Raw genomic sequence first — 22010 nt, forward strand, 5'->3', positions numbered from 1 at the left:
GGACTCCCATCTACCCCCGGCACCCAGCCCCGGCAGCTGGTGGAGAGGGGACAGAAGAGGGGAGAGGAAGGAAGGGAGATGCAGCCCTGCCCCCTTCCTTGTTGAAACGGAGGGACGCACCAAGTCCCGCAGGAACCCACAGACGGCAGCTCACTCCTCCTGGAGCAGCAGGAGAGTGGCCAGTGACACCAAGCTGAGCCTCGAAGTGCGGCTAAGAACACCCCAGAGTTTCTGGACGTCCACCAGGCAGGGAAACAGGGGAGCGGCCATTCGGACGGACGGCACGGCGCGTACAAAGGCCCGGCGTCGGGCGAGAAGCAGCACGTCTGGGCCTTCGAGAGAAGCCTGGTTCCGTCCCAGCGGGTGTTTGGAGAAAAGAGGGGACAGGAGAGGGGGCTTGGGACATCAGAAAGGACTTCCTGAGCTGGGCAGAGGAGTCAGGACACCATCCCCTTGATTTCAGGGAGCACCTGCCAGGTGCTCGCTGAGCCTTGGTTGCATCACAGCGACGTGGTCAACCATTAAACCAGATCAGGAGGAGGGAACCCCCAAGTCCAACCACTGGGGGGGCAGGAGGCCCAGGACCCCGTCCCCTGCCTGGGCCTCCACGCACCTGCCCGCCCCCCTCCCGCTCACTCCAGCCTGGATGTTTTTCTCTGCGCTTGATGAAGTTAAAATAAACCCTCTCTGGGGTGAATCACAGGCGTTCAAATTGGATTGGCACGCAGACATGGAGCAGTTGGTGGCAGGAGCCAGGGGACCCAGAGAGCAGGTTTTCGCTGGAGGGGACGTGAGCTTTATTTCCCTCTTGGTTGCTGACAAGGAAGCAGCTGTCCTTCCCTGATTATTTTTACCTCAAGTCACAGGCGCTGATGCCGAGTCTCCCAAGTGCCCGCCCGCCTGCCAGGGCCAAGGTGCGGAGCCCAGCACCCGGCCCGGCTCTGCCGTGCACCTCGAGCTCCACCTACCGCCAGCTCCTTGCGGGACATCAGCAGCCCCTGCCCCGGGTCCAGACCCTTCCACTCTAGGGTGGGTCACCGCCTAGAAGAGGGAGAGCCAGAGCAGCCTTGAAGAATGTTTGAGACCAAAAAAAAAAAAAAAAAAAAACCAAGAAGAACAAATTCATGATCATTTCCCTTCCTCTCACATGATAGCTCATTTCTTTCCTTTGTTTTAGTTCAGATTTTTAGCTTAATTCAACTAAACCTAAACAGCACTGTTAACGGAGCTCTTCCAGGTCTGTCCTGTCTTTGCATCCTTGAAAAGCCTGGCAGGTAGGCGCATTAGCTCCATTTTACCGCTGAAGAGACCGAGGCTCAGAGGGGAAGTGGCTCGCCCAAAGTCACACGGTAACAGAGTAGAAGTGGGGCTGGAACGTGGGTTTCTCTGACTCCGAATCTTGTGCACCAGCCGCTGTGTTTTCAAGTCTCTGTCCGTGTATCGGTTGGAAATGCCCGGCTGCAACCAACCTCAGGGCCGTGAACAAAGGGGCTGTTTTTTCCCTGGCAGCAGCGGGTCTCCGGTGGGAGGCAGCCCAAGCACGTCATGGACCCGGGTCTTTCAATCTTGCTGCCCCAACGTTCTTCCCCCCACCCTTTAAGTTGACTTTATTTTTTGAAGTGGTTCCCAGTCCACTGAGCAAAAGGTACAGAGACTTCCCAACTACCCTCTGATTCACACGTGTGGGGTGTCCTGTACCGTCATCAAGACCCTTCCCCAGAGCGGTGCCTCCGTGAAGCTGGTGAACGCGTATGAACGCGTCACGACCACCCCAAGTCCACGGTTTACGTCGGCGTTCGCTCCCAGTACGGTGGGTTCTGTGGGTTTGGACAAGAGGGTAGCCACTTGTCGCCATCATTGTGGGGTCACACGGAGTGTCTCACTGCCCTACAAACCCTCTGGGCTCCGTCCGTTCACCCCTCCCCTCCCGCAGCCTCTGGAAGCCACTGGTCTCTTCATGGTCTTCGTGGTTTTGCCGTTTCCAGAAGGTCATATAGTCGAAATCATATGGAATGCAGACTTTGCAAACTGGCACTTTCCCCTTAGTACCACGCATTTCAGTTTTCTCCGTGTCTTTTCATGGTCTGGGAGCTCGCTTCCTTTAGACACTGAATAATATTCTGTTGTCTGAACAGACCACAGTTTACTTATCCACACGCCTGTGGAAGGGCATCTTGGTTGCTTCCACGTCTGGGCGGTTATGGGTAAAGTGCTATACGCTTCTCCATGCAAGGGCCTCGTCATGTGTGACAGGTTGCATTTGGACACGCTGGCTGCCTCATCATCACACAGAGCTGCTGCTGCTCCAGGCATCTTAACTTGCATTCATTGTTTTTCCTTTACTGCTATGTCATTGGCAGTTTTCTTTTCACTATGTTGTTTTTATAATTCTCACTCTCAATGGTTTCATAATATTTCTTTAAGGGGCCAAGTCATAATGTATTTGTTGGACATAGGTAGCTTCCATTTTTTTCTGTATTATCCATAATATGGCAATAAACATCTTCATGCTCACTTCATTGGGTGTCTCCCAAGCATAAACTCCATGCGGAAGAATTAGTTGGGTCAAAGGTGTTAACATGTTTGGTGTTTTTAATGGATTCCTCTTGCTTCCCCAGACAACCATGCTCCCCTACACTGAGATGCGACACTCACACGGCTCCTCTGGCAGTGCCCTGTGTGCGCCTGAGAGGCAGCGTCTCCCTATTCCCTGGAGACGCAGAGTAGAGAGACATGCCCAGTCACCTAAGAGCTGATGACCAAGCCCCACTTCTGTGGGTTCAGGGCAACCCCAAAGGGAAAACACCCCAGCTGCTAGCTCCTCCTTCCTGGCCCTGCACTGGGGACAGTTTGGCTGACAGGCCAGACCAGACTAGGCACAGGGATGAGGACGCTGCCCTCCCCACCCCCACCCCGTTGACAGAGACAACGAGCCCAAGGCCCCCTGGCCATCGCTCAGCCACGGCCTCCGGGCCTTGCCCATGGAGACAAGGGGCCTGTCAGAACCGCCCACCAGGAAAGCCAATGAATGACCCTTGGCGGCCAGGCGGACAATACCCAGGCCCTGGGGAGGGGAGATTAGGCCAGGCCTCGCCCAAACTGCTCCTGGTCCCTGCAGCGCCCCCACCCTCGGTGCTGGCCATCTCCAGGAGTGACTCCTGGGAAACGTGAGCCCACAGGAGAGAGGGACTTGCACCGGGGGCTCCAGGGGCAGGGGTACCGCCAAGGACGGGGGTGGGGATTGTAACTTAGCTACAGGGATGAGATTTGGGGTTCTAAGGCAAGGAGGGCTGGGAGACATCCAGAGGAGATGGGGAGGGTTGGCATCAGCGGCCCAGCCGCAGAGAGAAAGAGCGCAGGCGCAGGAGGAAGGCCTGGGTCCACGCCTCCCCCGACGCGAGAGCCGGGCCTTCTTTCTGGACTCGGTTTGCACGGGTGTAAAACGGGGCCGTGGGGGAGCCTGTCTTCAGGGAGATGGTCCGTGTGTGGAAGGGCCCGCCCAGGGCGGGGCACGGCAAGGGCTCCTCCCGCTTCTCCTGCCCGCCCTCCTCGCTGGCTGGGGAGACTAGGATGGGGTGTGGGCAGGTCACAGACACGGGGAGCAAGTTCTGCCTATTTCCTGCCAGCCCAGGACGTGTTTGACTTTCATGCTTATAGACTGTACCTGGGAGAGGGAATGGGAATGAACCGTCACTGGTGAGGGCTCCAGGCCTCCCGGGGGCGGGGGGCCAGCTGGGGAGCCCAGGGGAGCAGTTTTCCTCTCCAGAGTTTCCTGAGACCCGTTTCTGCCCGGCCGGGCTCTCCCCTGCCTGAAGAAGCAAACAGGCCAACAAGAGCAACCCCCCAATCCCCTGCAATTGGGGTTTCCTCGGTTTACCCAGCGCCTGGCCGTGGCAGGCCTGGCCTTGGGCTGGGTGGATGAAGGGACAGCCAACCGGTCTTGCAGGTGGCGCCCCCGAGGGACTGGGAGGCCAGTCCAGCAGGAGGGACGGCATGGTCAAAGGTCCGGAGAAGGGGATGCTGCCCGGGGAAAAGGGGACATGGGAGCGGCTTCGGAGCAGGGGAAAGGTGACCGCACGGGGCGATGGGGAGGCCAGTGAGCTTAGCAGAGGCCTGACGAGCAGAGCTTTGAATGCCCAGCTGTGAACCCCAAAGAACTGGAGGAAGCCTACAGGGCCCTGAGCTCCCCGCCCCTCTGTGGGGGCCCAGCACTTCGTCCCCCTTGCCCCCAGCTTACCAGGGCGACAGCGTTTCCCAGCGGTCCTGGAAGGGGCTCCTAGAGACCATCCCTTTGTGCAACTAAACGTCATCCCCGGTGGGTGGGCCATCCCATCCGGGCGTCCAGCCCAGTGGGGTGTGGGAGCCAAACAAGGGACAGGATGGCCCGGCAGACAGAGGGGTAGCGAGGCAGGACACTGAGCTGATTTTCTTTGCTTTCTTCCTTCCTCAGCCCACGTGGGCCACACCTGCAAGCCCCACAGCTCCTCACCGGCCCCGCTGGGCCCAGAATGGCCCACTCTGCCTGCCACTGCCTCCCCTCCCTCCTGGTACCTGAGCTTCTGGGATGGGGGTGCCAGGGAGGAGGCCGAGAGGACTCACAGCCAATAAGGTTCCAAGTTGCCACCTCACACCATGAGGTCACTGCAAAGATTACAAAAGACAAGCCCCTGGCATAGAACTAGAGCAAAAGCGTGTACTAGATGCTACACCTTTTTACACTCACTCACTAGCTTCTTGATTCCTCGCACGGAGGAACCAGGCTCAGGACAGGGAAGTCGCCCACCCAAGGCCACACTCTGCACGGGCCTTGAGCCAGGTCTGCCTGCAGAGCCTGCAGCTTCTACCGCACCCCACTGGGGCACACAGTCGGCATTCAGTGTCTGCACATGTGGGGGTGCACACCTGACCCAGCCCCCACCCGTCTTCTCTCTCAGACACGGGGTCTCTCTGGGACCCCCTCCAACTCCCCAGGAGAATCGAGGAGCCCTCGGGACACAGGTTGGTGTGAGGGAATCCCCCAGAGGATCCCCCTCCCCGAGTTCCGCCAGTCTGTGGTCCCTGGGCTGCGGAAGTGAGGAAATGCCATTCGGTTCAGGCCCCACACACCTGGCCTCAGGCTGAAAGTTTCTCTCCTGTCCATCTCGCTCCTGCCATTACACCGATGACGAAACAGGCTCAGCAAGGGAGACAGCATGGCCGGAGTCCGTCCCCGTCCAGCCCAGAGTGACTCCACGCTGAGTGTCCCTGTCCTCCCACCCCCACCCCCTGACCCCCGACCCCCATCAGTTGCTCACACACTGCTCTCCCACACCACCCCTCCTCTAGCCCTGCAGCCCCAGTGGCCCTCGGTGAGGTGGTGGAGACGGCAGGTGGGGGATGCAAGTTCCCAGGGCAGCGGCTGAGCTGGTGGCACGCCCAAGAGTCCTGCGGCGCAGCAGTTTGGCCACTCGGCACTGGGTGCCCCAGGTGGGGTCCTCGCTTCACCGCTGCCCGACACCATCTGGGTGGCCCAAAGAAAAGCCCCTTTACAAAGAGGCCCACGGAGGCATGAGTGTGGGCCTGGGTAGTTGGGGAGGTAGAGGCTTTGGTGATCTCCAGAGACGGGAGCCCACCGTGGAAGTCCTTGCAGATTGAGCCCAGAGGAAGTCCCTGTCACAGAGAGGGTTGATTCCCCGGCATGGGCACTGGAGCCCCCACTCCTTCCTTCCCGAGGGAGACAGGCAGGCACCCAAAGCCAAGGAGGGACGCTGCAGCGGCGCCGAAGGGGCTTCAGGGGTAGGGTGGTGTGCGCAGCTGGGGAGACTGAGGTCCCAGCCGGTATATCCCGGCAGGCGCGCGAACCACAGCGGCGCTGGTTCTCCAAGAGAGGGGACCACAGACCCGGCGGCACAGCTGCGGAAACCCCTGCCCGCGCTGGGGGCGCTGACGGTGTGCGTGCACCTGCAGTGGGACGCTGCCTCTACCGACACCGCCGCGCTGTTCTCTCTCGGCGCGCCAACGCTGGCTAACGCGCAGCAGCTGCGCGCTTTGGCCGAGCCTGGCAGCGCCGTGCCCGTCGTGCTTCTGGTGCGCGGGCACCACGAGCCCTTCCTCGCTGCCCTCCTCGCGGATGGCCGCTGGCACCACATGTGCGCCACATGGGAGCAGCGTGGCCGGCGCTGGGTGCTGTTTGGGACCGGCGGCGGCGCGGAGGAGTTCAGGGACTGGGCGCAGGAGTTCAGGGACTGGGCGCAGGCCAGCTGGTGCCACCTGGCGGCATCCTCGTGCTGGGTTAAGATCAGGATTCTCGGTGGTGTCTTCTCCGTGGGTGATGCCTTTGGGGCAACCTCACCGACTTCCACCTCTGGGCCCAGGCACTGAGCACCACGCAGCGCACAGGCCTGTGCGCCGCCCACCGACAGCCTGCCCTTCTGCTGGGACTCGGGCGTCCCCGACCTCACACCCTGGCGGCTGCTGCTGCCACCGGTGCAGGTGCGCCTTCTCTGTCCCAGTATGGCACGCCCCGCCCTGTGGCTGCCAGACCCCGTCCTGCCCTTTGACTCAACTCCCCACCCCCTGGACCCCTTACCCTCCCTTCTGATCTTGGGACCCTTGACAACCTGGCCACCGGCAACTCTGGCCTGCCCTGTCCTCTCCAGGAGGCGAGTCCCCTGAGTATTCGCCCTGTGCCAACAGCTTGAGCCGCTCACCCCCTGGCCTCCTTGCTCCACCTTCTCTCAGTTCCCAGGCCATGAGTCCTGGCACCCTCTCAGGGGTGCAGGCACCTTTAAAGAAAGTGGGTCTTAGGCACCGATGGGGAGCCAGGATGCGGCCCTGACACCTCTCCCACCGTGGCCAGTGCCCTCAGAGGAGTGCCCTGCGTGGGACTCAGGACCCTGCATCCAGGGCTCTTTGCCCCGCCTGCGGCGGCAGCTCTTCCTCTGCTGCTAGGGGACAGGTGCGCCTGCGCAGGGTGCTGGGTTCTGCTGAAGGGGAAGCTGGGTGTGCACCAGCGCAGGCCGAGCGGGAGCCAGCAGTTGACACAGCCTGGGAGTTCAGAATCTTTTCAGAGTCTCAGGGCTTCCGGGGACCGCAGGTCAGTGGGTCCATATAGACCTGAGGGTGAATCCCAGCTATGTGACCTTGGGCAAGTGATTTTGCCGTCCTGTGCCTTGATTTCCCCACCTAGAACACCACGTAAAAGACTGGACACACAGCCGTCATAATGTTCCTCCCCATCAGCGCAGGGTGGGTGGGGCTTCTCTGGGAAGAGTGTTGCCCAGATCCCAGCCCGGCGCCCCTTCCGCGGAGACCTATCGGCGGCTGCAGGAGGCCCAGCCATGGTCTGGCCAGGATGTTATCAGCCGAGTCAATGCCGCGGACAAGGCCATCGTGGTGAGCCCCCTTCCGGGGTGCTGAGGAGTCTGGGGCACCATGGGTCACCTCCCTGCACCTCACTTTCCTCACTAGCAAAGGGGACACCCACCGAATGTGTCTGCAGGAATTAGGGTTGCTTATGCTCCCTATTTTGGAGTCCTTGAGAACTGGGGGCTTGTGACAAGTTAGACACCCACTCACCAAGAAGGAAGGCCCTGGCAGAGCCCAAGTGTGGGCCCCGGGGATCCCCCCCGACAGCCAGACCAGCAGTAAGTGGCCCCTCTGCCCACGGCTCCTCCCTGACCCTCTCTCGGAAGCCCATGGAGACCTGCCCCCTGACAAGGCCTCCAGCTTCCTGGAGGGAGTCCTGGCAAAGGAGGCCACTCTTCTGGGGCTGGCTGCGCTGCTGGCTGTCGTACACTTCCTGAAGAGGGTGACAGCCCTTGGGGCTGTGGGGCCAGAGGCCTTGACGGGACCCTGGGAGGAGCTGGGCCAAGGCGTCCCCTCTGTGGCCAGCATGGTCCCGGAGCAGCGGCCGGCTGGTGCGTGGCTGTCGGTCAGCGAGGTGAGGTTCACGGAGCCGGCGGGCAGGGGCCTGGGCTCTGGTTCCAACTTTGCCACCAGCAGGTGGCGCAGCCATGCGCTCCATCTCTCCGTCCAGCAAGAGGAGTTCCTCTTTGGTCCTATTTTATAAAGTGAATTTTCACATACAACTGCTCTTGAGCAAGAGTTAAAAATTATTGAGAGGCACTAATCAACATGGGCTTCCCCCATGTCCAAGAATCTGCTGACCGCCTCAAGTGCGATGTCCTCCGAGCTGAGTGTCCAGCCACCGTATCTGCCGAAAAGGCCCGGGCACTCGAGAACACCAGTGACGCTGTCCAGATGGTGAGGGTGTTGGAAGCCTCATCCTAGCAAAAGTGACTGCAGGCTTGGGAGTGATCAGCCTAGAGAAGGGAGAGAACAAGGGGTCACAGACATTGCCTGCAAATCTCTGGGGCCGAAGGAGCAAAGATGTTCCCCCTTGGGCCCCAGAAGGCAGAACTGGGACCGGGGCTTGGAAACTGGGCGGGGATGACACAGCACAGGAGGCTGGTTCCAGGGAATGGTTCACCTGTTCAGGTGGTGAGCTCCCCATCCTGGGAAGGGTGTAAGCCCACGTTTGACTGGGGATCCGAGGCTCTGTGGTAGACTAGGAAACGCTGGACTCTGAACCTCATCTTTTTCCTGGAGAACAGGGATGATATGCTTAGACACCGGAGAGAAGTCAGGGGGCACCAGGGGACTTGCCCAGCCCTGAGCGGGTGGGTGCCCGTTGGTGCACTGCTCCCCTCCCTGCCCTGTCCTTGCCGTCCCTGCAAGGCTTTCCTTGGGGGTCTGAAAGGCAAGCCCCTATTACAGGTCTAGCTCTGAGTCAGGCCAAAGAAGGGGGAGGCATGGCCCCTCCTTCAGAGCATTCAGAGTGCACACCCAGCACCGCCAGGCTGCTGAGGCTGCTACCCATCAGCCCCCACATCAGGGCTCTGGGCGGGGCCTGGGCTCCGACAGCCCCCTCAGCCCTGCTCCCTGCGAGCCCTCTGCACTCCCAGACGCCCCACTTGGTTTCTGCCTTTGCCCACGCTGTGCCCTCCAATCAGAACGTCCTTTCTCTCTGACCTGGCAAATCCCTGCATAGCCTTCAGAACCTGCTTAAGCATCGCCTCCTCTAGGAAGCCCTCCCTGGTTTGGGCTCTGTCCCGACAGTTCCTCCCTTCTCTGTTAGCCTAGCGTCTTGAACGTACCTCCTGTTGCACTTGCGGGGATCACGTCATTCCACCCGAGGCTTGCAGAGTGCCAGGGCAGGGCTCTTTCCCACTCCGTTCCGCATCTCAGGGCCAGACCCAAGCGCATACTCAGGGAGTGCTTGCAGACCGAATGGGGGAGCACTTCCGGTGGAACGCCAGGCAAGACTTGCGTCCTTCACGTGCCCATCGGTGTCCGATGGCTCACAGATACTCAGGCCCTGCCCATCCCTCCACCCCTGTAACTCCCTTTGCGGTGACGCCCTCCCCCTGGGTTCACCCTGAGCAAGTTGCCAAACCTCTCTGAACAGAACAGTGGCCCCCAGACCTGTGGCAGGTAGAGCAGGACCAGACTCTGCCAGCTGGGCCAGCCCCGCAGAGAGACCTCCCTGCGAGGTCCAGCCACCCAGCCCCATTTGACCCCAGGAGCTTGAGAGAGGCCAGCGCAGAGGGCTGCGTGTTCACAGTGCCCGGCGGGCACCCGGAGGGGCCGGCCGCCTGCAGGTCCCCGCAGCTGAAGTGAGGCGGCTCCTTGGGAAAGGCGGGTGAGGGTGGAGGGGCGGTGGGACCTATTGGGGTCTGGGCCAATCACAGCGGCCAGCTCTGCTACTTAGAATAAGTCACCTCACCCTTCAGAGGCCATTTCCTCATCTGGAAGATTGTCGCCGTGTTAGTAGTGGCCTCGTGGGTTGTTAGGAGGTTGAAAGCACCTGGTAGCAGGTGTCCACTGAACGTCCCCCACTGGACCCCATAGGTTCTCCCTCAGATGTGGGTGGCGGAGGGAGCCCCCACCCAGTGCCACCCGTGGGTGGAGGATTAGAACAAGGAGCAGAGGGCCCTGGAGCTGCCAGTTTAGACCTGTGAACTGGGGCTGGGATTCTGGCTCTGCCACTTACTAACTGGGTGATCTTCGGGAAGTCATGTGACCTCTGCGAGCCTCGGTTTCCCCATCTGTAAGAGGGGCAGAGCCTTTCCCTCGGGCGAACCCATGGCGCCTGCTCAGTCAGTCACTGGCTGGGGTCTCGGGCCCCCTCCCACCTAGCCAGGCCTCTCTGGAGCCACGGCGTCCACAGCTGGTTCTGCTCCAGCGTCTTCCAGCACGCCCTGGGGCAGCCTGGCCCGGGGCCCCAGGCCCCCAGCGGCTCTGAAGAGGTGAGCGGGATGCACAGTGCATGCGCCCCCTGGCAGGCTGCTGAAACCCTGGGTGCCCTCCCCGGGGTAGTCCAGGCCTCCATCCCCTCCCAGAACCCCTCGTTCTAGTGGGCAAATCTGCCCTTAGCCCGGGGCCAACCCCCTTGCCCCCGACACACACACACACACACACACACACACGATTCTGGGCCTGCCAGAGGTGTGTGCCTGTGGGGGCGTGGCCTGTGGGAGCGTGGCTCGTGGGACCCTGCCTGGGTCCTGGCTTCGGTGCTGAGACTCAAGGACGGGGCAGGTCCTAACTCGAATTACCAGCAAGTCCCCAAGACGAGACTGGATGGAGCGCAGGTGCCGCAGCCCCCAGCACAGGAAACAACCTCCTGGTGTTTCTTTGGACACAAAGGGTGTCGTCGCCACCGTGGCCTGGATGAGAGGGTCCCCAGCCAAACACGACCTCCCCCTCAGAGCCAGCTGGGGCCCTTCAAAGCTCCCTCTCTCCCCACAGATTGCGGCACACCCACGTGGGCTCAGCCGTCATTTCTTCTGAGCTCCGGGACGAGACCGGGGAGGTCACCACAGCTGTGACTTTTCACTGGCGACACCAAGCCCAGGTACCGGGGACACGTCTGGGAAGCAGCCACCTCGATACACTTATCTTGGGTGGGCCTCTCCCTCCCCCTAATATTTGTTCACTGGACAAGCAAAGTCTAAAACTGTTCAAGAAAACTCCTCATCCACAAGCCATCCCCATGTCCTCCAGGGGCGGGGCGGGGGGGAGGAAAGTGTATCCCACATTATGCCCGGGGCCTCAGGTGAGCCCCATTCATTTGCCCCTCCAACTGCCCGTACCACGTTCCCCGTAGGCAGAAAGGGAGCTTGGGGGAGGTGCTGTGATCGTCCCAGAGCTGGGGTGCCCTAGGTGCCCATCAGCAGGTGCCTGGACGCCCATCCACAGGGAACCATTTAACAAGCCATGTGGAGCCGCACAATGGAACAGGCAGCTGAAGTTGAGTGAGAAATGAGGTATTTTGCCGTACACTGACACGGAAATATCTCCAAGATCCGGTGTTTAACTCTATTACCTGTAATATACCCGTTCTTTCTTGCTTCTGAAAAAATATTAGCACATTTCAGAGAAAGCTAAAGTCTCCTTTGCTCACCACCCACTACCCCTGGACACACGCATGTGCACACAAGTGCACACACACACATAGCTTGCATACCGTCCCAAGACTTTTTGAAAATCAAGTGCACTGAAGCGCACAGATCCCCACACACCGATGAGCTGGGACCAGTGCGTCTGCACACCGCACCGCCGCCCCGGTCAACGCGGGGAACAATCCCACCTTCCCCAGACTCCTTCACACGCCCCCTCCCCTGCTCTCCGAGCCCCAGGAAACCACGGACCCACCCGCTTTCGGGGACTGTAGGTCATACCTGTCTCTTCTGAAGTGTCACCTGAATGGCACAATGTGGTGTGCGCGGTGGGCGGCTTCTTGTGCTCGGCTGGTGTTTTGGCGAAGCATCGTGGCGTCGCCGTCTCAACCATTCGCTCCTCTTCGCTGCCGGGCGGAAGTCCAGTATGTGGCTGTGTCACAATTTGTCTTCCCACCTACCTGCTGATGGAGCGCTGTTTCCACTTCAGGCTACTGTGAGCAGATCTGCTGGGAACACTCATATGCACCTCCTCGTGGACATGCGGCATCTTTCTATGGGGTGAGCACCCAGAAGTGGGCTTTCTGGGCTGTGTCAGTGTACGCTGAACTTCCTAAGAAACTGTCTGTTTTCCAAAGGGGTCGTACCATCTCACGTTCCCACGGGCAGCGTAGGAGAGTTTCAGCCGTTCCTCGTCGTGTGTCTGAGTTTTCCACGTCGTCGTTCGTCACGGCCGTGCGTTAATATCTCACTGCGGTGCTCAGCTGCGGTTGGCTCAGGACCGAGGGTTCTGCACATCTTTCTACGCGCTCACGAGGCGTTCCTGCCTTCCTTTGTTAAGTGTGTGTTCGAGTCTTTTCCCTGATTGTTAGATTGTTTATTTTTAACTTTTAAGAATTCTTGCCCTGGCTGGCGTGGCTCAGTGGAGTGAACTCAGGCTGTGAACCAAAATGTCTCAGGTTCGATTCCTAGTCAGGGTACATGTCTGGGTTGCAGGCCATGACCCCCAGCGACCGCACATTGATGTTTCTCTCTCTCCCTCTTTCTCCCTCCCTTCCCTCTCTAAAATAAATAAATAAATAAATAAATCTTTAAAAAAAAAGAATTCTTTATATATTTGGGATCTAAGTCCTTCATCATATATGTGTTTCGTGAATAAGTTCTCCTAGTCTATGGAGTGTCTTCTCATTTTCTTAACAGTGCCTTTGGGAGACTGTGATGAAGTCCAACTCATCCATTTTTTTCCTTGCAGTTTATCATTTTAGCTTTTACATGTAGGCCTATGAGATTTATCTCATGTTAATTTCTGAGTACGGTATCAGGTAAAGGTTGAAGTTCATTCATTTCGCAGAGACGTCCATTCCCAACGCATTTGCTGTAAAAGCTGTTTTTTCTTCCACTGAATTGTCTCGTCACCTTCATCTCGTTGAAAGTCAGTTGTCCACCTGTGTGCAAGTCTGTTTCTGGGCTCTGCTGTTTCGGCCCCGCTGATGTCTCTGCCTGTCCCTTGCTCAGCCCATACTGTCCTGATCTGCGTAGCTACATGGTAACCTTAAAATCAGCTAGCGTAAGCCCTAGGTGATCCAAGGTTCTTTGCATTGCCATGTAAGTTTTAGAATCAGCTTGTCTACAAAAAAAAAGCCTCCCGGGATTTTGACTGGGACTGCATTGAACTGGCAACCTCAGGATGAGTCTTTCATTCCTCGATCGAGGTGTGTATCTCGTCTATTGGCTTTCCACAGGTGCCCCTTCAGATTCAGTGCCCTTCTATCGAAGTTCACCCAAGGTGTCGTTTTCTCTCTTATTCTATTAATATAGGACATCGCATCGCTTGATTTTCACATAGTAAAGCCACCTTGGACTCCTGAGATAAACCTCATTGGTTATATTGTATTATACATTGCTGGACTCATTTCGCTAATATGTGTTCAGGATTTTTGTGTTTATGCCCATGAGTGTGACCTGTAGCTTTCTCTTCCTCTCTTCCTCTGGTTTTGTGATCAAACCAACGCCAACCTCATCGAGGGAGTTGGGAAGTGTTCTCTCCTCTCCCGTTTTCTGAAAGGGTTTTGCAGAGTTGGCACAATTTCTCCCGAAATGCTCGATGGTAGCGGAGACCAGTGAAGTCTTCGGGGCCCGATGTTTCCTTTGTGGGAAGATTGAAAGATGCGCCCGACTTATGTCACTGACAGGAGGCTATGTGGGTGGTTGATTTCTTCCTGGGACGGTTTGGTAATTCGTGCCTTTCCAGGAGCTGGTCCCTTCCACTGGTTTGCTGCCGTTCCGGCTGCTCGTAGACAATTACCATCCTTTTCCCACCTCGGCGTCTGGAGTGACCTTTGCCTTTTCGTTCTTGGCCGGTCTAGCTGAAATTTCAATTCTGTTTACATTTGCAAAAAGCTGTTACGATTGTATTTCTATATTAACTCTATGATTTTAAGTACCTTAAAATAAAAAATAACGGAAAGTGAGAGATCGCTCATTGTGGCAAATCTGGAAAACACAGGAAACGGCGAGGAAGACACGGCCCCCTGCTCGGAGATAGCCGCCGTGCACGCTTCCCTGTGTGTCCCCCCTCAGTCTTCCCCCGGGCGCGTGTGGTGCTTACATTTTCCCCCTTTTCACAACCACAGCCCTTGCTCGTTCAGCTGAGCCAAGCCAACGGTGCGTTTCCCACTTCCCCTGCAGGTGTCTCTGCATTGTCTCCATCACAGATGTCCCTCGGCCATCCTGCCCTTTCAATGCTGTGCAGGCCTCGACTGCAGCCAAGTCTGAAACCACCCCCTTCCCGTGGCAACGGTCCAAAAGGAATGGGACTCCCTCCCGGTCAGGCACACAAAACAGCGACAGGCTTTCCTTCGATCCCAGCTCACCCTGCGAACCCTGGGAACATCCTCGCTCCTAACACATGTTCTGGTGGCTTTCTCCTGGGGCTACACTGCCAGGTTCAGGGCCACTGGCCACAGACACCGTGGTGGCTTCTGAGTCTCCAGAAGTGCCCAGTGATGGCTCCGTTTGCCCCACTCGGAGGCGCTGTGGGTGGAATGATAGTCACCTGCTGTGAAAGCGTGCGGCAGCTGTCTTGGCGCTCCGGGCACCTCACCCAGGACCCGAGGCCCCGGACACGTGCGGTGAGCACGTGAATGCCTGGGGTGACGACTCAGTCAGCCCGAGCAGCAGCGCGTTCTCTGCAGGCGGCGCCACGGCGCGGCGGGAAGAGCGTGGCGCTGATCGAGTCGGGCCAGGCGTCAGCTCAGTGCTGCGTGGCCTTGGGCAGACGGACTCCCCTCTCTGAGGCCGTTTCCTCACCTGAATGACAGGACCGTATACCTGTCTCCAACGTTACTGCGACCACGCACACCAAATCGCATGAAAGAACTTTGCAGAACACGACGTTGTAGGGAGGTGACAGTGCCGTCACCCTCCCCGTTTGGGACACGGAGCCCAAGTCCGGCGCTCAGGCTGCCTCCCTGCGGGACAGGGGCTGGTACCGCTGGCCGCCAGCTGTCTGCTCACCGCTGGTGACAAAAACCCCTCTATCGTCACAGTTCAGGGGCGGTCAGGTAGCTGTGTGTTTGACTGCAGCCCCTCATGCCAGTTTTCTCACTACACCGCCCTCACTTTTTTCTACATAAATGGGTTCCTGCTCTGCACGTGGTCGGGCAGCTTTTCTCTTTACTGAGCAACGTGGCGGAGCTCCCTCCCCGTCAGAGGGTAGAGACCTGTCCGTCCTCACCTGGTGCAGAGCGTCCAGGTGGCTTCACCCCTCCCCAGAGGGCAGCTCGCTTGTCCCCGTGTTTCCACATCATGCGTGAAGCTCGCCTCGCTTTGCTTCTCACGGACGTTTCCTCCAGCCCCTCCACCCCTGACCCACGCTGGGCAACCCCAGCCCCTCCAACACAAGGAGGGGCATCCCCTGGATGTATCCCCTGGTCTCCCTCCTTTGCCACACACACCTGCCCTCTCCCTGTTCCCTGCCCTCGGGCCTTCTCGCAGAAGCTGGCGGAGCCGGTCTGCGCCTTCTGGAACTTCAGCATCTGGTGATATTCCCTTGTCAGGTTCCTTAACGGAGGCGATTCTTTAAAGACATCCATTCTGCCCGAGGATGAGGCAGGACTCAGGTGTTTTGAGCTTTCATTCACTGTCTGCCTTGTGGGGGTAGCTTCAGGCCCCACTCAGGGGGAGCCTCTTACCCGTAAGGTAGTGAGCTCCCTGTCATAGGAGGTATGTAAGCTTACCGCCTCTGGGTCTTGGGGAAGGGACAGCCAAGTCCAGCCACACCTGAGTCCTGAATCGGGATCCTGCTCTGCAGCTCCGCCCCCCCAGGCTCCTCCCACATGCTGCCCCTCCCGGAGCCCTCCTTCCCCAGCCTGGCCTGCTCTCCACAGGGCGGCTGTAAGGCCCCCGCGGGTCCTGCAGCCCGTGCTGGGCCTGACCTGGCTGCTGGGCACGCTGGTGCACCTCAGCCCGGCCTGTGCCTACGCCGCCGTGGGCCTTAATTCCTTCCAGGTACCTCCAGGCCCTGGAGCCGGTGGGACCGGGGCTCCGACATGCACTGGAACCCGGAGGGGGTGACTGGTTTGTCAGAGGACCGGGGAGTCACCTCCCCTTCATGGCAGGTACCAACAGCAACCGGGGACATTGTCAAGAGGAGGGGGTGGGAGCAAAACCTCAAATGCAAGTACTCCATGGCCCATTTAACAGTTGGGGAAACTGAGGCCCAGAAAGGGAATCGTTGAGATCCCTCTGCCCTAACGTTCAAGGGCGAGGTGGAAGTTCCAGCGCCAGGCTGGTGCCAAAGTCACTTTGGCCCCAGCAGGAAGCTGGGGATGGTGGTGCAGGGCAGAAGGGACATCTCTCCCCTCGGGGCCTGCGGCCTACCGTGTGGTAGGTCCATGTGGGCTGCTCCGTCGGTGGGGGCAGCAGGTTAGCCAAGGGCATGGCTGGGAAGGCCGCGCTTGACCCACGTGAATGAAGCAGGAATGCTGGGACCAGGAAATCACCCCCGCCCCGAGTGTTTCCTGTGGTTTGAGCCACGGAAATGGGACAGACGAGGTCCCTGTCCTCAGGGGGGTTGCACACCTGTGGGGACCTGGACATGGACAGAGACAGCTGCAGCCCAGGGGGGTGCAGGTAGAGACGGGGGTCCGAGGAGGGTTCCCCTGCCCCCACCCTTCCCCTCCACCTACCTTGCCGTACTCCCCCCTCCCCCCACACACATGTTCCTGTTGTCTGTGCCCACCCGGCGCGCCCCAGCCCAGGTCCCTCTCCGGGCCAAGAGGTGGGGCGGCCCATCACTACACAAAGGCAAGCTCAGAGACTCCGGTGCGAACTCCATCCTGGGTCCGCATGCCCAGAGCCGGGCCTCCTGCTGGGAGAAGGGGGCTGTGGTCGGGGATGGGGGGGGACAGTCCCCTCGGATGCGCCGGTGCTCTCTCTGAGCCCCAGCTCCTGTTTTTATCCCCGAACAAGCCTTAGAAGTGGAGAAATGGACACCCTGCAAAACCTGCCCAAGGCCTCAAGTAGGAAGGGGCGGCGCTGGGGACAGTGGGGAGACTGAGTTGTCAACCGTCGTGGGATTCAGCCTGGACCGCAGCGGAGCCGGGCTTGTTCCTGGAAGCGCCGTCGAGGCTGACCTGGGGTGCGAGTGGGGAGGGGTGCCCCGACCCAGTCATTCACCCACCTTCTGGAGATGCGTTCAATGCCCACCAGCTGCCGGGCACGGCTCTAGGCACTGGGACCCAGCAGCAACGCGGGCTGCTGAGTGCCCTGCACTGACCAGTGTGGGGGTGCAGGCCATGACCAACGCGGGGGAGGGAGGGCTGAAGGAGCACTGAGCTTGGCGCGGGAGGGGTCCCCAGGGGGCTGGTCACCCCGGGCCTGGCCCGTGTTGTCTTCTCCCCTGGGCCTTGGGGACTGGCCCCCCTCTGCCAGCCCCGGGTGGGAATGGGGAGAGGAAAGGATCGCTGGGGAAGGGTGGAGGCCATGCCCAGAGAGGGGCCTGGAGAATGAAGAAAACTGGGGTTCCACTGCTGTCCTCAAAGAAGCACGCCCCCCAGAGACCTGTCTGGGCCTACGCAGTTGGGGACAGAGGGCAGTGCTGCACCTCCCCACCCCCCCCACACTCACACGCCCTTCTCCCAAGACCCAGCTCTCTTTCAGAGCTCCATGGGTTCGAATCCCAGCTCTGCACCCTCTGCCATGTGGCCTTGCCTGGGTTTCTCCACCTGGCACAGAGTGGGGCCTGCAGCACCCTCCTGTTGCCATGGTGATGACTCCAGCTCCGTCCCTGCCTGCGGCCCTCAGCTGGACACAGCTGCGGGCAGCCAGCGCCACCATCCCCGCCCTGGCCACCTCCCTCCCTTCCCCTTCTTCTCCTTTCCTCTCGTGGTGTCTCCTTTCTTTGTCTCTGTTTCAGAATTTTTTCTGAGAGACTCTCTGTCCCTCAGCCTCTGTCACTGTCCCCTCTCCCTGCCCCCTTCTCTGGCTTGCATCCCACCTAGCTCTTCCTGGGTCCCTCTCTCTCTGTCCCCCCTTTTGTGGATCTTTGAGCCTCTGCCTTTCTGTCACTCACCCGGCCTCTCCATCGCTCTGAGTGTGACCGCTCTGGCCCATTCCCAGTCAGCCAGGGGTGGGCTCAGAAGGGCCGAGGCTCTGTGCCCACCCCAGGCCTCACGGTCCCTCTCCATCAAATGGGGAGGGCGAATCCACCCACCTCCACCACGGGGTTGCTATGAGGGGCAAGTGAGACCCCAAGTGGAATGAGGCCTGGTCCTCCTGTGTGGAGGACGCAGCCAGCCACGCCCCAGCCCCTCCCTGTGTCCTGCATACATGCAGCCCCTCCCAGCCCCGTCGGGGGCAAGTCCTGGCCTCGGCCCCCTGCTCCAGATGTGATGACAGAGGCACACAGAGGTGAAGGCCACTCTGCCGGAGGCACAGTCAGAACGCAATCACAGTTCTGCTGTCCCAGGACCTGACTTAGCCTTGGAGCTTCAGGAAGGTGTGCCCGCTCTCGCCCCCCTCCCCCTGCGGCGGGGTGAGGCTGTGAGGGTGGGCGGGGCTGGGGCGTGAGGCCTGGAGGGGTGGAGGGTAGAGGCCTTGGCTCCACCCGAAGACACTGGGCTCTCGGAGGTATGTCCTCACCACCCTCCAGTACAAGTGCTACCCAGTGCCTCAGTTTCCCCAGGGCCCAGGTAGAGCTGGGCAGGCAGCAGCACGTCTGAAAGACAGAGAGCCTGAGGTCCAGGAAATCCTGCGACCTTGGGGCCTGAGGGATGGCTTGGAAATGGCTGCTTTCCTCCCACCCCCATCGGCAGCACCTCCAGGGAACAGCGGCCCCTGGCACCCAGCCCAGAGGTGCCGTTTGCCCTGGGTCCCCTTCCCTGGGTACCCGTGTGGAAGGGGCTTGAGGGGGTCCCCAAAGGCAGGTGGGAGGATGGGGACCAGGGCCCTGGGACAAGGTGTGGGTTGGATGACCTGCAGGCCAGGGCAGGCGTTCCAATCCCAGCTTCTGGTTCCCTGCTGTGTGCCCCTGGGCAAGTTACCTGCCCTCTCTGGGCCTTCCATTTCCCATCACTAACCTGGAGGGTAAACCCTTGGGTGGATTCTTAGGTTCTCTGATAACGAGGTCCCCACCCAGGATGGGGTAGCGCAGAGGGAGCTTCCCGCCTCCCCAAATGCCACCTCCTTGAGTGTGTTCCCCCACCAGGGCCCACAGCTCCAGGATCCCACAACCTTCTCCCCCATTGCAGAACCCAAGAGACCGGTGAGGCTGGGACAGGGGCGGCCGGGTTTTGCCAGGGGGCTAGTGAGTGTGTCCAGCAGGGATGGGGAACCACAGGCTTCAGGGTGGGGCTAGGGTGGTGGGTTCCCCCTGGGGATCCAAGGGCCCCCCCTCCTCAGTTACCAGGCTGGCAGGCTCTGGCAGCAGCCGGGAGGTGCAGACTGCATGCTGGCAGATCCTGAATGCCAAGGCCACGGTGCGGCGTGAGGGAGTTATCACCAAGGTAGCTGCGGGCCGCCAGGGCAAGCCACGAGGGCAGGGGGGAGCAGAGGTATCGAGGGCCCGCCCCCTGATGACATCCTCTGTCCTCAGGCTGTGGAGCTGATGGCATTCAAGTCTTCAGGTAGAGCACCTCCTCCTCAGGGGGGTTCCTCTTCCCCCCTTGGCGCCTGGATGCCCCTTCCCTCCAGTGTCAGAATATTTGAAAGTGATTTGAGAAGCAGCCACCCCTGACCACTCACAATTCGAGTCCCTTGCTCTCACTGTGCTCCTTGAAAACGCAGTGCTCCCTGGGAGGGGGTTACTTAGGGTCCCCTTCCCAGAGCTGGCGTGCCAGAAGGGGCAGTGAGCAAGAAGCCTGCCTTCCCAGAGTCCTCTGTGCACCTGCTCTCTCTGGCCCCCCAAGCCTGGCCTCATCCCCTGTCAGGGCCCCCCTGCTGATACCTCGGGTTCTGAGGGGCCTTCCAAACCAAGGGAGGAGCAAGTGTCCCCTCCAAGGCCTCGGCTTTCCCACCGGACAGCTGATGGAGGCATGCCGGGGGCAGCTGTGGGCAGTGGGGCCAGGCTGGGGCCACCCGAGGCCTGCTCAGGTTGGGCAGCTCAGCCCGGCCGGAAGGGAGCTGCGGGCACCCAGGTCTGTCGGCCTCTCTGGGCCTGAGCCCCCGCCATCTGAGGCCAGAGGCCCCCCTGCCAGGCGGTAGCTCAGCTCTGCCCCCCGCCCGTCGAAACCCGTAATTGTTTTCAGCCAGGACAAGAGGCCCGTTTGCTGAGCTCTGGGGTTGGGCTAACCCCGGGGCATTTGCTGACGTTATCTGGAGACCCGGGCAAATGGAGATGCTGTCCTCCTCCCGTGGCATCAATAGGGAAACCGAGGCACGGGATGGAGCCAGGACTAGCCAGGGTCCGTGGCGAAGGTGGGGTCGGCTCCCCGCCCCGGCAGTTAGGACACTGAAGCGCAGGGGTGGTCACGTAGGTGTATGCACAGGCACATTCCAACCCTGGTCTGTGTGACCCCCGAGCTCCCAGCTGGCCGTCACCCCTGCCTAGTGTCCTCAGGCCCTTGGAGTCTCAGCTTCTCGCCCTTTTGCAAAATGGGCTGGAGGCGCCCCCTGCAGGCCTGCAGGGAGGACGCAGGCGCCCAGCCCAGGGCTGCATTCCCCGGAGACCCGAGCTTCCCCAGCCCTCGCCCCGGACCCAGCCTTCCCCCGGACTGCCCCCCGCGCCCGCACAGCGTGTCTGTGGGAACAGGAGAGCGGCGCGGCGCCTCTGTGCTCAAGTGACAGCGCCTTTGTTTCCGCTGAATGAGTGGGTTGCTAAGGCCGCTCCTAGCAACCGAGCCTCCTCCCCTCTGCCCGCGGCCCGGCCCCACCCTCCGGACGCCCTAGCCCCCCAGCTCCACCCCGCGACCTACTCAGGTAACCTGAGCCAGAGGCGCGAAGGAGTGAAGGCTGCCAGCTGCGTGTCCTTCGAAGAGCCTGCCCCACCCTCCTGAAAGCCCACGGAGCCATCGGGGCACGCAGGTGTTCTTTGGATGGAGAAACTGAGGCTCAGAGGGGGAGCGAGGAAGACTGACCAGGGTCCCCAGGCCAAGACTCCCACCCAAGGTCTTAGCCCAGCCTCAGTTCCCAGCCCCCTCCTAGTCTTGGGGGCTGCCGGGGTCACCCACCCTGATTCTCTGCCAGCCCAGCCCAAAGGGTGCCCTTCTCTCCCAGGTTTCTAGAGAGTGCTTGGGGACTCTTCTCCAAGCTCCTCCTGGGGATGCCTGGAAGGCCCAAACGGAGGCCCCGAGTGGCAGACATCAGCGTGGACCACCGCCTGCTCCCAGCCCCCAAAGCCTCTCCTGCTCTCTCATGCCAAATCCCCCTCCTGTGCTCTCACAGACCCCACCAAGGTCCCACTGCTCTGTCCCCCTTTCTGTTTGTGACTGCCCCCCCAACACACACACCTGCCCTAGAGTTCCAATGGCCCTGAGGTGTCTCTCGTAATAAACCTCTTGTGACCTGTCCCTCTCTGGGATTGCCCTGGCCTGGGGATGGGGACAGGATGCCAGGCTCCCTGGGAGAAGAGAGCGACAAGGGAAGCTGCCACTTTAGCTTTGGGACTCTAAGTCCCAGCGTCACCATCAGGGTAGGTGCAGCCAACGCCTATTAGCACCTCCTACATAGCTGGCTGGTGCTGAGCCCATCACCGCCCTAGAGCCCCAGGTCGTCTCCTCAGACCGCAGGCCACCGTCACCCGCCGTGCAGAGAAAGAAACAGAGGTCCCCGTGGCTCAGCCCTGGGTCTCCCCAGCCGGGGGACGGGGTGGCTGTGGGTGTGAATGGCAGCCGCTCAGGCAGACTGCTCAGAGGAGGCGCTGGGGTGGGTGGGACTGGCTCAGGTCCGTGAAAATCATGCCTCCAGAGGTGCCCGACCCAGCCAGGCTGTGCAGCCGGGTCCTGCCACTACCCGTTCTGCGGCAGGAGCCTTCTCCACGTCTGGGTCTGGGTCTTTTCTTGGGTTGACGACTTCAGAGCCAAACACTGGTGCTGTGCTAGGGCGCGGCGCCAGGGCAGACCCGCGGCCAGG

General features: G+C 60.3%; 1 protein-coding gene across 1 annotated transcript; it reads left to right on the forward strand.

Annotated features, from left to right (window-relative positions):
- The first annotated feature begins 3993 nt into the window (after positions 1-3993).
- ADGRD2 (adhesion G protein-coupled receptor D2) lies at positions 3994-20935 on the forward strand. Its single transcript, XM_045845907.1, is given in 20 exon segments — positions 3994-4068; positions 4935-4998; positions 5334-5428; positions 5430-5553; positions 5832-5869; positions 5872-6169; positions 6172-6370; positions 6372-6490; positions 6839-6908; positions 7263-7374; positions 7565-7921; positions 8138-8244; positions 9564-9628; positions 9631-9682; positions 10792-10897; positions 15438-15481; positions 15830-15972; positions 19344-19447; positions 19537-19567; positions 20859-20935. Coding segments are annotated over 20 exon segments (2280 nt in total).
- Positions 20936-22010: the final 1075 nt, after the last annotated feature.

This window comes from Phyllostomus hastatus, unplaced genomic scaffold (assembly GCF_019186645.2).
Source record: "Phyllostomus hastatus isolate PE091 unplaced genomic scaffold, TTU_PhHast_1.1 phas_contig_495, whole genome shotgun sequence".
Taxonomy (NCBI): domain Eukaryota; kingdom Metazoa; phylum Chordata; class Mammalia; order Chiroptera; family Phyllostomidae; genus Phyllostomus; species Phyllostomus hastatus.